The sequence below is a fragment of the Prionailurus viverrinus genome, chromosome B1, assembly GCF_022837055.1.
Source record: "Prionailurus viverrinus isolate Anna chromosome B1, UM_Priviv_1.0, whole genome shotgun sequence".
Lineage (NCBI taxonomy): Eukaryota > Metazoa > Chordata > Mammalia > Carnivora > Felidae > Prionailurus > Prionailurus viverrinus.
In genome coordinates, this window is record NC_062564.1 from 186,015,602 (window position 1) to 186,029,183 (window position 13,582).

At 43.2% G+C, this 13,582-nt stretch overlaps 1 protein-coding gene across 1 annotated transcript in view; it reads right to left on the reverse strand.

Annotated features, from left to right (window-relative positions):
* ZCCHC4 (zinc finger CCHC-type containing 4) overlaps positions 1-8,430 on the reverse strand; it is a 51,209-nt gene extending 42,779 nt beyond the window's left edge. The window contains exons 1-3 of the mRNA XM_047856837.1: positions 8,295-8,430; positions 7,171-7,289; positions 6,350-6,432 (exon numbers count right to left, since the gene is read on the reverse strand). Of these exons, the coding sequence (XP_047712793.1) occupies positions 6,350-6,432; positions 7,171-7,289; positions 8,295-8,421 (329 nt within the window). The 5' untranslated portion in view covers positions 8,422-8,430. The remainder of the gene's footprint in view (positions 1-6,349; positions 6,433-7,170; positions 7,290-8,294) is intronic.
* Between the last annotated feature and the right edge of the window lie 5,152 nt (positions 8,431-13,582).

Here is a 13,582-nt window from a genome sequence, read left to right on the forward strand (position 1 = left end):
TCGAGCCCCGCGTCGGGCTCTGGGCTGATGGCTCGGAGCCTGGAGCCTGTTTCCGATTCTGTGTCTCCCTCTCTCTCTGCCCCTCCCCCGTTCATGCTCTGTCTCTCTCTGTCCCAAAAATAAATAAACGTTGAAAAAAAAAAAAATAAGAAAAAAAAAAAGAAACCTTGAACCCGTCCACAGTCATTCCTCGTTCCCCAACCCCCAGCCCCTAGCAAGCATGCCTCTACTTTCTGCCTCAACAGATTTGCCTGTTTGGGGTATTTCATATCAACAGAATCATACAACAGCCACATAGGAATTTTTATTGAAAATTTCTGATGAATGTGAGACTTTTATTTAAAAAGTAAAAACCACGAGAATATTAGCCATATTAGCCATAGGGGAGATAAATAAAGCCATATTAGCCATAGGGGAGATAAATAAAGCAGGTACACCAAAGGGGCTTCCAGGAAGCACCGAATCCATTTAACCACAGAATAAAAACAGAATCATATGGGCATTATGGTTACAGTATAAAATGTAAATAACGTAAATCCCAACACAAGAGGTCGGAGAAGTCCCAGAGAAAGTGGGAGACAGTGTAAGGACACTGGTGCTCTCATGTGTTAGAGGCAGAGACCAAAAGATATCATTTCAAAGAGAAAAATCGAGGGACAGAGCAATAAGCAATAGTCAAGGGCATAAAGGGTGTTCCTAAAAAGAAATAATCAACCAAAATGGGATAATTCATTATCTCTCACTTTTAGATGGATGAAGACCATCTAAAGAAAGGATTAAATAGGATATAAAAAGCTAGAAAAGCAACCGTAAGAACAACAAAAAAACAGAGGCAGCACACATTAAATGAAACAAAGCAAAGCCAACATACGCCACATAGTAAAAGAGAACAAAGAGAAGAAAACCAGGAAGCATCAAGTTAATACAGCAAAACCAAGATCAAGTGTTATCTATTATACCCGCTATGAAAATGAGATAAATCTAGCCACTAAACGAAAGCCAGTCAGACAGGATCACAAAGCAAAATCCAGCCATCCCATTTCATCACTTCTAAGATGCGTATTTTTTCACTACAACAGAGACAGGGTTTTTAACGCCATCAGCCAGACGGAGGGCATGATGTGGTTGGGATGGTCCCTCCCCACCCCCTCCACGTGCAAAATTGTCCCGGCCCTTCATGGTACCATCTCTTCAACTCGGCCCAATGCACTGCTGGAACTACACGTGTCACTGCCGTCACCTACGATTCGGTCCCCAAACGCAAGGGTATGACACGTGCAGTCAGGAACTAAAACGGAACAACAGGGCATACGTTGGATATTAGGGAAGTAAATACCCATCCTTGAAAGAATGACGACAAAAATCGAGGGCTTTATAGGAACAAAGAGAAGGAAGATCCCCACAGCTAGAGCTGTGTCAGGGTCTGTTACTTAAACCCAGTCCAAAGGACCACCTATCACTCAGCAAGCGATGCCCACTGAAGGAGGAAGACGCAAATTCACCAGGAAGAGACGAAAGTTTAAAAACACCATGAATGACCGGTGTACGATTTGCTCATGACACAGGACTCTCTGAAGGCACTGAGGACACTGAGTTTAATTACTTGTAAACAAAGGAAAAGAAGAACACTGTTAAGTGAACCTCCACCTCGAGATCTTTGTGCCCTGTCAAAATTGCTCTTCAGAAAGTTTTACTGCTGGTTTGTTAACCTTTCCCTGACAAAAGATAAACTGAGATCTTGTACGTTTATCTTTCTATTCAAAATCACATCATAATCATTCAAGTATACTGCTTTAAATTTAATATTCAGACACAAGGCTTTTTAGAGGTTTGGTAGGAAGAACATGAGAACATGAAAACTGAAGATTACTCAGCTCTCCCTCCTTATTGGTACTTTCTACACATACTGGGGGTGGGGGGGGACAGAGGAAATTCATTCTGCTGCATGGCTCAGCATGATTCACAAATTGCAGGCTAGCATTTTGAAATGTCATTTTTATTGATCTCCATTTGATGTTCCATTTGCCTTTCCTGGAGTAGACGAATTACGTTTATGGCATTTCCCTAATAGCAGACCTTGAAAATCTGAGTTTAAATTGAGCTCTGAAAAAAACGTAACCAAATGAAGTTATCAACTAAACAAAACCATATGGATGCACATAAATTATTGCTTATTTTAGCATTAAAATATATCTTCTCTAAGACTTCATAGGTCACAATAGAGGTGCCAGGACACTACATAATAGAATAACATCTCAGGGCATGACAGGCAGCTAGAAACTATAAGGAAAGTCAAATCTCAGACACAAAATGTAAATCTGTCAACTGAACACATGAAATCAAAAGCATGGCTCAAAGAGTGAGGTTAAAAAAACAAATATCCAATCCTCTTCTGTAGCACCTAGCCATTTGTGCAGGACAGCCAGTTCCGTAATAAAAATCAAGTATAACAAGCCAATTTATATGGCTAGCTACATATTTCTTTTCTAGCAATTTGGAAAAGAAATTACCAATGAAAAGCTATTGTTACTCCACAGTAACAGATAAAAGTTTGCTTTATAGAATAGGAATCACACTTAAATGCATTTTAATACTTTCAAATGGTGTAGTTATTTCCTAAGACCATTTGTAAATGAGTTGTAGAAAGTTTACTTAGAAAACAATTACAACGTCAAGTAACAGTACATCATCCTTTGGGTCATTTACACACAGGAACGAATTGCGAGTTTCTAGCTGAAGACACACTCAGAGAACAGGTACTTAATAACATAGAATAATTAACTTAGTAAGCCCTTGATTTTATTTATTTTTTTTTGAACGTTTATTTATTTTTGGGACAGAGAGAGACAGAGCATGAACGGGGGAGAGGCAGAGAGAGAGGGAGACACAGAATCGGAAACAGGCTCCAGGCTCCGAGCCATCAGCCCAGAGCCCGACGCGGGGCTCGAACTCACGGACCGCGAGATCGTGACCTGGCTGAAGTCGGACGCTTAACCGACTGCGCCACCCAGGCGCCCCAATAAGCCCTTGATTTTAAAAAGCCAAAATTTTACGTGTTTAGAGGAATGACTGATTTCAAATGTTTTACTCCACACAAAGCATATAAGAAAGCATGCAGCATCAATCACAGAGCAAGACAGTGAAATCAATGCCAGTGCATTTCAAAAAGCTTCAACTTCTACCCATCCTCCAAAACCTGTTCCAGTCCCATGTCCTTAACCGGTACTGATCAGCTAAGGCACAAGGTAGCTGTATCACTGCTGACCTCCCAGGACACCCAGCTTTTTTTTCTATAAATACTGTCTACATTTAACACATTCTTCTTAGCACGATGTTATCTTTGTGTATCTCAACTCCATTACTTGCATTTTAAGTTCTTTTTGAGACCTCAACAAAGAATGGATGGATGGATGGATGGATGGATGGATGGATGGAAGGAAGAAGAAAGGAAGGAAAGAAGAGGAAGGAAGAGGAAGGAAAGAAGCAGCAAACAAGCAAGCAAGCTTGGGCAACAAAATCCAAGGTTATGGGTTATAGATGATCTCAGATGTTGAAAATTATTTTATTAAGACATGTTCTCAGGGCGCCTGGGTTGCTCTGTCAGTTAAGCATCTGACTTCGGCTCAGGTCACGATTTCATGGTTCATGGGTTTAAGCCCTGTGTCAGGCTCTCTGCTGACAGCTTGGAGCCTGGAGCCTGCTTTGGATTCTGTGTCTCCTCTCTCTCTGCTCCGCCCTACTCGGGCTCTGTCTCTCTCAAAAATAAATAAACATTAAAAAAAATAATAAAATTTAAAAAAGACATGTTCTAAAGAATCAGCACTAGATTACAAATGACAGTACGACCTCTGAGAAATAACCTTTTGAAAATTCTTTAATTCTTCATATTTTAGCCAATGCTTTGATATTCCAATCAACATGAAATAGGAATTTCAAAAATTATTATCAAAAAGCCGTATCCTGGCAGCACAAAGACAGAACAGTGGTTTAGCTCCAGACTGAAATGTTCTTATACAAGGAAACAAGATCACCAAGATGTTCTTATAGTTTAAGTGAATCACCAATATCCTTATGTAATAATATAAAAAAGATGCTTATCAGGTAGAATTGAAATGGCAAAGTATAAGAGACTATGTATACATTATGATGACAACCTTGTAAAACAAACTTTAGCACAGGTCAAAAAGGCTGAGAGAAAATACTACAAAATGAACAAAATGAGGGGCTCAAGGGGAGAGATCACAGGTGATATTTTTCTACTTTGTACTTTCTGCGTCTTTGGTATTCTTTGTCATTACGATAGATCTCTATAGAACTCATGTTTTATCTACTTAGATCTCCTTAAATCAAATCAGCACATACCATACGTTAATTTGCGTCTGCTTTCATGTTTAAAAATGTTTTAGAATCAGGGGCGTAAGTCTGCGTCACCGCTAAGCCATTCCAGCAGTAATGGCTTTAATGAGGTTCCTCATCTGCGCCAGGCCTCAATTTTCTCATCTAAGTAAATAAACTGCCTCAGCAAGATTAAATAATTCTCATGTGAAACACTTAGCCCACTAGCCCGCTCACAGTAGTGCTCAATTTACATTAATTTCCTTTTAAATATGTTGTACTGTTGACTGAATTCCCATATAGTAAATGGTCATCACTGATTAAGTACTTTGGTTAGGGGTGATCAAGTTATCCTGTGAAAAGCCTCCTCCATCAGAGGACTTCAAAATCCAAGAAGCTCAAGAAAGATGTTTTTAATAGAGCCTAGTTCTCCTTTCCACTTAGCCTAGATAAGACCTCAGAATCCTTCTGAACACAGCAGCCCAGGGAGCCAGCGCACTTGCTGTGAGAGTAAAAACCTATTTGTCACCAGCAGCCCAGACCAGGGGCTTCGCAAGGAGCTTCTCCCAGCACACAGGAACAAGGCCTGTGACACAGAAGGAAGTGGCCTTTCACAGATCTCCCAAGAATTAAATCCAGGAGTCAACTTCCAGTCACTCAATAAAATATTTCAACAATGTAGATTTTTAAAAATAAATGTCCACAGTTTTCGAAAAGTGTTTTGTTTCTTTTAGTGCTGCAAAATAGAAACATTATGGTAAATCTTCATAACAGTGGATAGGGTCATGGATTCCTAGCTATATCATCAAAAAGCAAAGAAAACAAAAGCAAAAATTTGATAAATTGGACTTGATCAAATTTAAAAACTCTTGTGCATCAAAGAACATCATCAAGAAAGTGAAAAGGCTATTTACAGAATAGGAAAAAGTGTGTAAAAATCCTATATCTGATAAGGGTCTGATGTCCCTCAACATATAAAGAATTCCTGCAATTCGACAACAAGAATTACAACCGTATTAAAGATGAAAAAGGGACTTGAATAGACATTTCTCCAAAGAAGATATACAAATGGCCAACAAGCACATGAAAAGATAATCAACATCATTACTCATTAGGGACCTAAAATTCAACACCACAATGACACATCACTTCACAAGTACTAAGATAATTAAAACACACACACACACACACACACACACACACACACACACACACACACACAATAGTAAGTATCGACAAGGATGTGGAGAAACTGGAATCCTTGTACGTTGCTGGTAGGGATGTAAAATGGTGCAGCCATTGTGGGTAAGAGTTTGGTGGTTCACCAAAACACTAAACACAGAAATATCATATGATCCGATAATCCCACTCCTAGGTATATATAGAAAAGACTTGAAAACAGAGACTCAAGCAGACATTCGTATGCCAATGTTCTCTGTAGCATTAGTCACAACAGCCAAAAGGTGGAAATGGTGCTCACTGATGAATGAATAGATCAACAAAATGTGGCGTGTGTGTGTGTGTGTGTGTGTGTGTGTGTGTGTGTGTGATGCAGTATTACTCAGACATAAAAAGGATGAGGTTCTGACACAAGCCACAACATGAACGAACCCTGAAAACATGCTAAGTGAAATTAACCAGGCACAAAAAAAGCCAAATCAGAAATACATAATTCCACTTACATGGGGTAACTAGAACAGTCAAATTCATAGAGACATAAATTATATGAGAGCTTACCAGGGTTTGGGAAGAACTGGAATGGGAAGTTACTGCTTGATGATAGGAAAGTTTCTTTTTGGGGTGATGAAAAGGTTTTGGAAATATATAACGGTGACAATCGCATAACTGTGACTACAATTAATGCCACTGAACTGTACATTTAAAATTATTAAAATGGCAAATGTTATGTTATATATATTTTACCATAATAAAACCTTTTTAAAATATGAAAGTAAATTTAAGGGCCCAGGAAAAAAACAAAACAAAAATAATAAAAATGACACCACATCAGCACCTTTCTGCACACTGCGTTCGGGATAGAGGCGGCTGACATCTTCGGTTATGAGCTTCTCGGGCAGCAAGTCTAGCTTCTGACAACTGGAAAAGAATTAAAAACACATTTAATAAACTACCAAACTTGCTATCATCCTAGAAAACCCAGTATCACATTCTGACATTAAGAGGCCAATTAGAGCAGCTCAATGTTGTAAACAAGCATCTGTTTCAGGGGAAAACAAAACAAAACACATTAAACTGGTAAAGTTCTAGAGTCGTACGAAGCAATACCTAACATATTAAAGCCCTGCAGGATTATCTCACAGTGATTTTAACAGACGTGCAGGAGAGTCGTATACAAGACTGTATTCCAATAAACCCAACAAAGCTGGGATTTTTCTAGACAAAATTTTCAGAAACTTCAACTGGAGCTGAGTCCAAGAAGATACCAAGCTGATAACTACATCTCTAGGTGCCTTCATCAGTCATATAGTAACTGTATAAAGGATGCTCACTCAAATATTAAAAAAAAAAAAGTTTTTCTAAAACACTAGCCTGAAATGATCACAACCTAGACTCGTTAGGGAGAAATCTATACTAACACCTCTGAATCTTAAAGGGAACTGTCTTTGAGACAGTTATTTACAATATCAGTAATCAGAGTTAAGTTGAGAGTAGGTCTAAACTCCAGTCCCTTGACCCAAAAACCATGTCTTCATCTATCCAAAGAGATTTATCTCATTTAATGCTCAAACTGCGTTTTTATTGGTTCACACATTCTCAAACAAATTGTCACATACATCAAAAATAAAAACATATATGTCCACAAAGTTGATATACCTTTTCATCTTCCCATTGAAAAAAATTACAGTCTTTTCTATCTCTACAGGCTGAGCAGGCATAAAACCTCCGTGATTCTTCTTTCCCTTGGTTCACCTTTACAAACAGAAGAGTGGGTCCTAGTTCCAGAAAGGGACAAAACATACCAACAATCGTCATCTACATCAAGTTCTTAGTTTTCACTGCCCTTGAATAAAGCTTGATTTGGTTTTACGCACAATTTGTCATAATTAAACCGACACTCTGTTTAATTACTTTTTTTTTCCGTCACAATGTTTAGACACTGATGACAGAAGAAATGGCTTTTATAAACTAGTCTCTCCAGAAAGAAACTGCCGTAGTCAGTTGCTGTCTACATGATGAATGACCTGGCTCCTGAGACTAAAACATGGCCAGGGTCCAGAGAACTGAGCATTTTGCCACCTCCACCCAGTTATCCTTTCAGTGAAAATTTGGGCTTTTGGAGTTGGGCACATCCTCTCTCCATAAGTTAGAGAAAAACTAGGTCTGGTTTCTAAGCAATAATTCACGCTATTCTTCTCCCTTTCTTTTTAAATTTTTATCTTTTATTTTAGAGAGGGAGAGCGCGCGAGCGGGGGGAAAAGGACGGAGGGAGAGAGACACAGACACTCCTCAACAGGTTCCATGCTCAGCGCACGGAGGGAGGGGCGGGGAGGCTCGATCCCACCACGCTGGAATCGAGACCTGAGCGGAAATCACGAGTCTGTGGCTCAGTCGACTAGCTACGCCCCTCTTTCTCCCTAACTTTTTAAAATAAAGATATCAAAACAACCAATGAAATCCACAAGTACTTGGCAACGGATTTACTCAATAACATGCATCCCCTTTGCTTAGACTGTCTCTTCCCTTGGCGGGGAGTGGGGGGGGGGGGGGGGGAGGCGAATGTAACAGCCACGGAGCCAAAACCGCAACAGTGAGGACTTCCTATGACAGTGTCTTAAATAAGCTGAAAACACTACGTCCCGAAGAAAGGGCGTTTTCTAGGGATCACACATGGTGGTGGAGAGCATAAAAATCTGGGAGCCGTAAGAAGCCCAGGCCTCTTCAGGCTAACCCCCGCCCCTTGCGCCCAAAACCTCGGCAGAGCCCAAACGCGCACCCACCGTGAGGGCACAGCGGGGCAGGCGTGGCGGGATCAGAAGGAAAAACCACCTTCACTCCCGAGCTCCCCTGAAGACCCGAGTTCCCCTCTTCCTCCACCGCTCCCAGCCAGTCCCTGGGGGCCGCCATCTTCCCGCCACCGTCCCGAAAGCCTCCGTGCAAACAAAGGAGTCTAAGAGTGCCGCCACGCGGCACGGGGAACTCACAGCGCCCCCGCGCGTCTAGGAGGAGCTGAGACCGCCGGGGCTGAGGCTACGCCCCGAAAAGCAGTCTCTTCTGCCCCTGGCTGCCCCCAAAGGGGTCCCTGGCTGGCAGACCAGGGTAAGGGTTTGGGGAAATGGGGGGGGGGGGGGGATATTTGCACGCAATTTATTGGACCTGTGCAATAAGCTCACCTATTATCTGCTCTACCCTTAGCACCCCAAGCACTATCCTCTCGTAAGAATACAGCCAAAAGATGAGAGGACTCTTTGGAGCAAAGATTTGGTGGGGTTTTAAGACCAAAAGGCAGCATCACCACCACCAGTAGCTGACAATAGAAATAGCTGCAGCAACCGCGTTTGAGGGAACCATCCTCTTCTTTCTTCCCCAAAGTGAGAGTCACGCTGTCATCTTCTACCTCTTGGGCAACTGTTAACAGTTGAACGTTATCGTTGCATATGCATCGACATCTATACATCAGAGAGAGAGAAATAAACCTGTCCCTCTTTGCATACGACATGATTGTCTACATAGAAAATGCCTGAAATTGAGGTCAGCAAGGTTGCAAGATACGAGATTAGGAAACATACAAAACCCATCCTACTTCCATAGTCTAGGAATGATCACGTGAAGGCCCAAATTAGAAAGGAAATACCACTTACAACTGCTGAGATAAATGAAATCCTTAGGTGTAAATCTAACAAACATGTCCAGAACTCGTATGTGGAACACTACAAAATGCTAATGACAAAATCAAAGGTCTAAGTAAATGTAGAGACTGTGTCACTAGGTTAAGAGTCAACATAGCAGGGATGTCAGTTCTCCCCAGGTTTAGTGCATGTACACGTTTAACACCATTTCTATCAAAATCCCAGCCAGACTTTTGCAGGTAAAGACATTATTCTGAAGTTTATAGGAAAAGCAAGGGAACTAAAGTAGCTAAAGGAACTTTGAAAAACAATAAAGAAGGAAGAATCAGTCTATCCAATTTCAAGACATTATAGCATAGACACGCACATAGGCACGGTTATGGGTGGAAAAGTAAAATTCTCCTTATAGTTCTAAAGAACTGATTTACACACACATATCTAACTTCACACGTTTAGTCCTACGGCATATTAATTTAGATATATTGCTCTTTTTCATGCACATTTCATACAGTGGTTTCACTCGATTCTCTCACCTGCACCTTCAGCATCTGGACTTTGACATAACGATGTCCCCGTTCAAGCTGTCCAGCACTGGTTGCCAGTGCACGTTATCTGCACTTATATGTCATTTGGATAGAAAATTCGAGACCCGGGGTGTCTGTGGCTCAGTCAGTTAGGGTCTGACTCTTGGTTTCAGCTCAGGTCATGATCTCATGGTTTCGTGAATTCAAGCCCCATATCAGGATTCTCTTTCTTTCCCTCTCTCTGTCTCTCTCTGCCCCTCCACAACTTGCGTTGTCTCTGTCTCTCTCAACATAAATAAATAAACTTTAAAAAAAAATTTTAAAAACGCCTCTAGATCCAAACATGACGACACTTTGAGAAATTTCATCTCAAGACCTAACTACCCATTCTCATTAACACTAACAATTTTTTTTTTTCAACGTTTATTTATTTTTGGGACAGAGAGAGACAGAGCATGAACGGGGGAGGGGCAGAGAGAGAGAGGGAGACACAGAATCGGAAACAGGCTCCAGGCTCCGAGCCATCAGCCCAGACAGAGCCTGACGCGGGGCTCGAACTCCCAGACCGCGAGATCGTGACCTGGCTGAGGTCGGACGCTTAACCGACTGCGCCACCCAGGCGCCCCAACACTAACACTTTTATTGAAAAACTTTTCTTCCAGGTACAGATTTGTGATCTTTAAAAGACTTCTTTACAAAATTTGCAGTTGGGTTCATGAACTCCTCTCACCAAAAATAGTCACTGAATCCGCATTTTTCTAATTCTCCCTTTAACTCCCGACTCTGTGGGGTGACCTCTCTAAGCAGCCTAAGACGGTATGGGTTTGCAGCCTTAACGGGTAAGCTTCCCCAAACAGTACAAGTATGACAAAGGTCGACCCAAATAAGGTAAAGTACCCTTTAGTGTGAGAGAATCGGAAGGTTTCAAAATTAAGGCAGTTCCCTCTTTTCCGGGGGATAATTTTGGGAAGGAAAACAAAACAAAACAAAACAAAACCCTCACCTTATATTCAGACATATCTGGTAAAAGTCGTGCGTGTTGAATATTTGCTGAGAGGGGCGAGACTCTGACTTCACAACAATAAGCTGGGGATGTTTCTTCTTATCGTCTAATCTGTACAGGAAAATCCTTGGGTGGAAGAAAGCCGAGGGACAGAGAAGGATGCTCAGAAGGAAACCAGTGGCAGAGCTGGAGGTGGGTCTCCTGAGCCCTGAGCGCAGAGCGGGACCCTGGGCTCGCAGAGCAGGGTCCCAGGAAGCCCGGGCTTGGGGCTGCCACTGTTACTTCCACTGTAGGATTTTGGTTCAGGCAAGTCGCACGGCCACGCATTGCGAAGTTACACGGCAAAGGGCAGTGGGTCAGAAGGGGGTGGAGAAGGGGAGCCAGTGACACAACCTGCCACTGAAGCGCTCTTCACTGGAGCAACCAGGTAGCTGTTGGTATTTGTGGTAGTTATGGTTTTTGCAGTTTCCCGCCACTTAAGGAGCGCCTGCCTTGGCCCAAAAGCCAGTAAGAGGAGAACAGAATTAGGAAATGGGAACGTATGAGGATACCACATGAGCACCTAGACCCAGCCATGCCTGAAGCTTTCACTTATGTGGGTCATATAAGTTTCTCCTTAAGCCAGTTTGAGATGAGGTTCGTTCTATCAGCCACACCCAAGAATGCCAACTGGGGCTCCTGGGTGGTTCAGTCCGTTAGGCATTCCACTCTTGATTTCGGCTCAGGTCACGATCTCTCAGTTTGTGAGTTTGAGCCTTGCATCAGGCTCTGTGCTGACAACATGGAGCCTGCTTGGGATTCTCTCTCTCTCTCTCTCTCTCTCTCTGTCTCTGCCCCTCCCCACACTCTCTCGCTCTCTCAAAATAAACTTCAAAAAGAATGCCAACTAAGGCTCTATGGCTGCAGCCATAATATGGCACGGATGTACCTTCTACGAATATGCCTTGAAGCTCCTTTCTGGTCAAGACCAGCTAACCCCTCTCTCCATTCTCCCTGCCGTTCCCCACCCCCCCCCACCCCCCCCCCCCCCCGTCAATATGCCGCCTGCATTTGCCCCTCCAGTGTGAGAGCTGGGAACAAGGTGCAGAAGAGAACGTGCATTTATGTGCGCGAAGGTGACTGTTCCTTCACATAGAAATGAAACCCAGAGATCAATACATCTACTAAAAGCAAAGTTCCCTGGGTTCCATAGTGTCCCCCCAAAATTGATATCCCCCTGCAACCTCAGAATGTCGATCTCGAAATAGGGTCTTTGCAGGTGGAATCGGTTAAGGATAGAGGAGATATCATGCTGGATTCGGGTGAACCCTACATCCGACGAGAGTATCCTTTTGGGGAGAGGAGAGGACACAGAGACACACACGGAGAAAGCCACAGGAAGACGCCACGAGCCAGGCAACGCCTGGGGTCACTAGGATCTAGGAAGAGACAAGGAAAGATGCTCCCCTAGAGCCTTGGACGGGAGCCTCACGCTGCTGACACCGCCAGAGCTGTGAGAGGATACATTTCTGTTGTTTGAAGCCTCCTGGTTTGTCGCACTTTGTCACAGTAGCCCTCGCAAACCTACGCCTCATCTGGGTTTGACATCCTCCTCCCGGAGAGCCCAGCTCTTTGTTTTATCTTCCAAGTGACCTTGGAGAAGTCACTCTCTGAACTTCAGTTTCCTCACCTGTAAAACTAACCACGTCTACCCTCAAGGACTGGGAGGGTCAGCGTACGTGAGCAAAAACTCACAGAGCACTTTGTCACCAGCCCAATGGCGTGTACACGTTAGTCGTCACGTTATTCCTTTATGGCTGCCTTCAAGTAGGTCAGGGGGCCACCTAAGGAAGAGAATCCATTTATTCTGGATTATTCAACATGGCTGGCCCCAGGTGAGATTATAAAAAGACAGATTTGGGCTAAGAAAGAACATGGGGTTCCTACACATGGAGCCTGGGGTGCAGATCCTTTTGCAAGTGGTGTTTGGAAGGAGAAACTTGTAAAGAGGTCAGAGGAGCAGGAAAGGGCAGGGGTAGAGCCGAGGCAGATGTGTTTCAGCCAGAGTGGATCCTCAGCCTGATGCACAGGGAGCTCTGGCATGCGACCAGTCCCGAGGCATTGCCTGGTCTCGGGGTGCCCTTCTGTACCCTACCATCGGTCAGTCCTAATCCCAGACTAAATTGAAATCCTCTGTGAGACTTCACAGAAGGCCCTTCAAGGGACTGACTCCGCTGGACAATGTATCTCCATACTCTTCATCCCTCATCCTCCCTTCTGGTGGAAAGCAGATGTAACGGCTGAAGCTCCAGCAGCCATCTTGGGCCTTGAGGTCACTGTGAGACAGAAGGCAAAAAGATAGGAGGAACCGGTCGAAATATACTTCTTTTTTTTTTTTAATTTTTTTTTTCAACGTTTATTTTTTTGGGGGGACAGAGAGAGACAGAGCATGAACGGGGGAGGGGCAGAGAGAGAGGGAGACACAGAATCGGAAGCAGGCTCCAGGCTCTGAGCCATCAGCCCAGAGCCCGACGCGGGGCTCGAACTCACGGACCGCGAGATCGTGACCTGGCTGAAGTCGGACGCTTAACCGACTGCGCCACCCAGGCGTCCCGAAATATACTTCTTTTTAAAAATCTTTATTTATTTAAGTTCAACTTAGTTAACATACAGTGTAGTATTGCTTTCAGGAGTAGAACCCAGTGATTCATCTCTGATATTTGACACCCAGTGCTCATCCCAAGTACCCTCCGTAATGCCCCTCACCCATTGAGCCCCCCTCCCCCTCCAGCAACCCCCAGTTTGTTCTCTGTATTTAAGAGTCTCTTATGGTTTGCCTCCTTCTCGGTTTTCATCTCATTTTTCTTCGCCTCCCCAATGTTCATGTTTTGTTTCTTAAATTCCACATATGAGTGAAATCATATGATACTTGT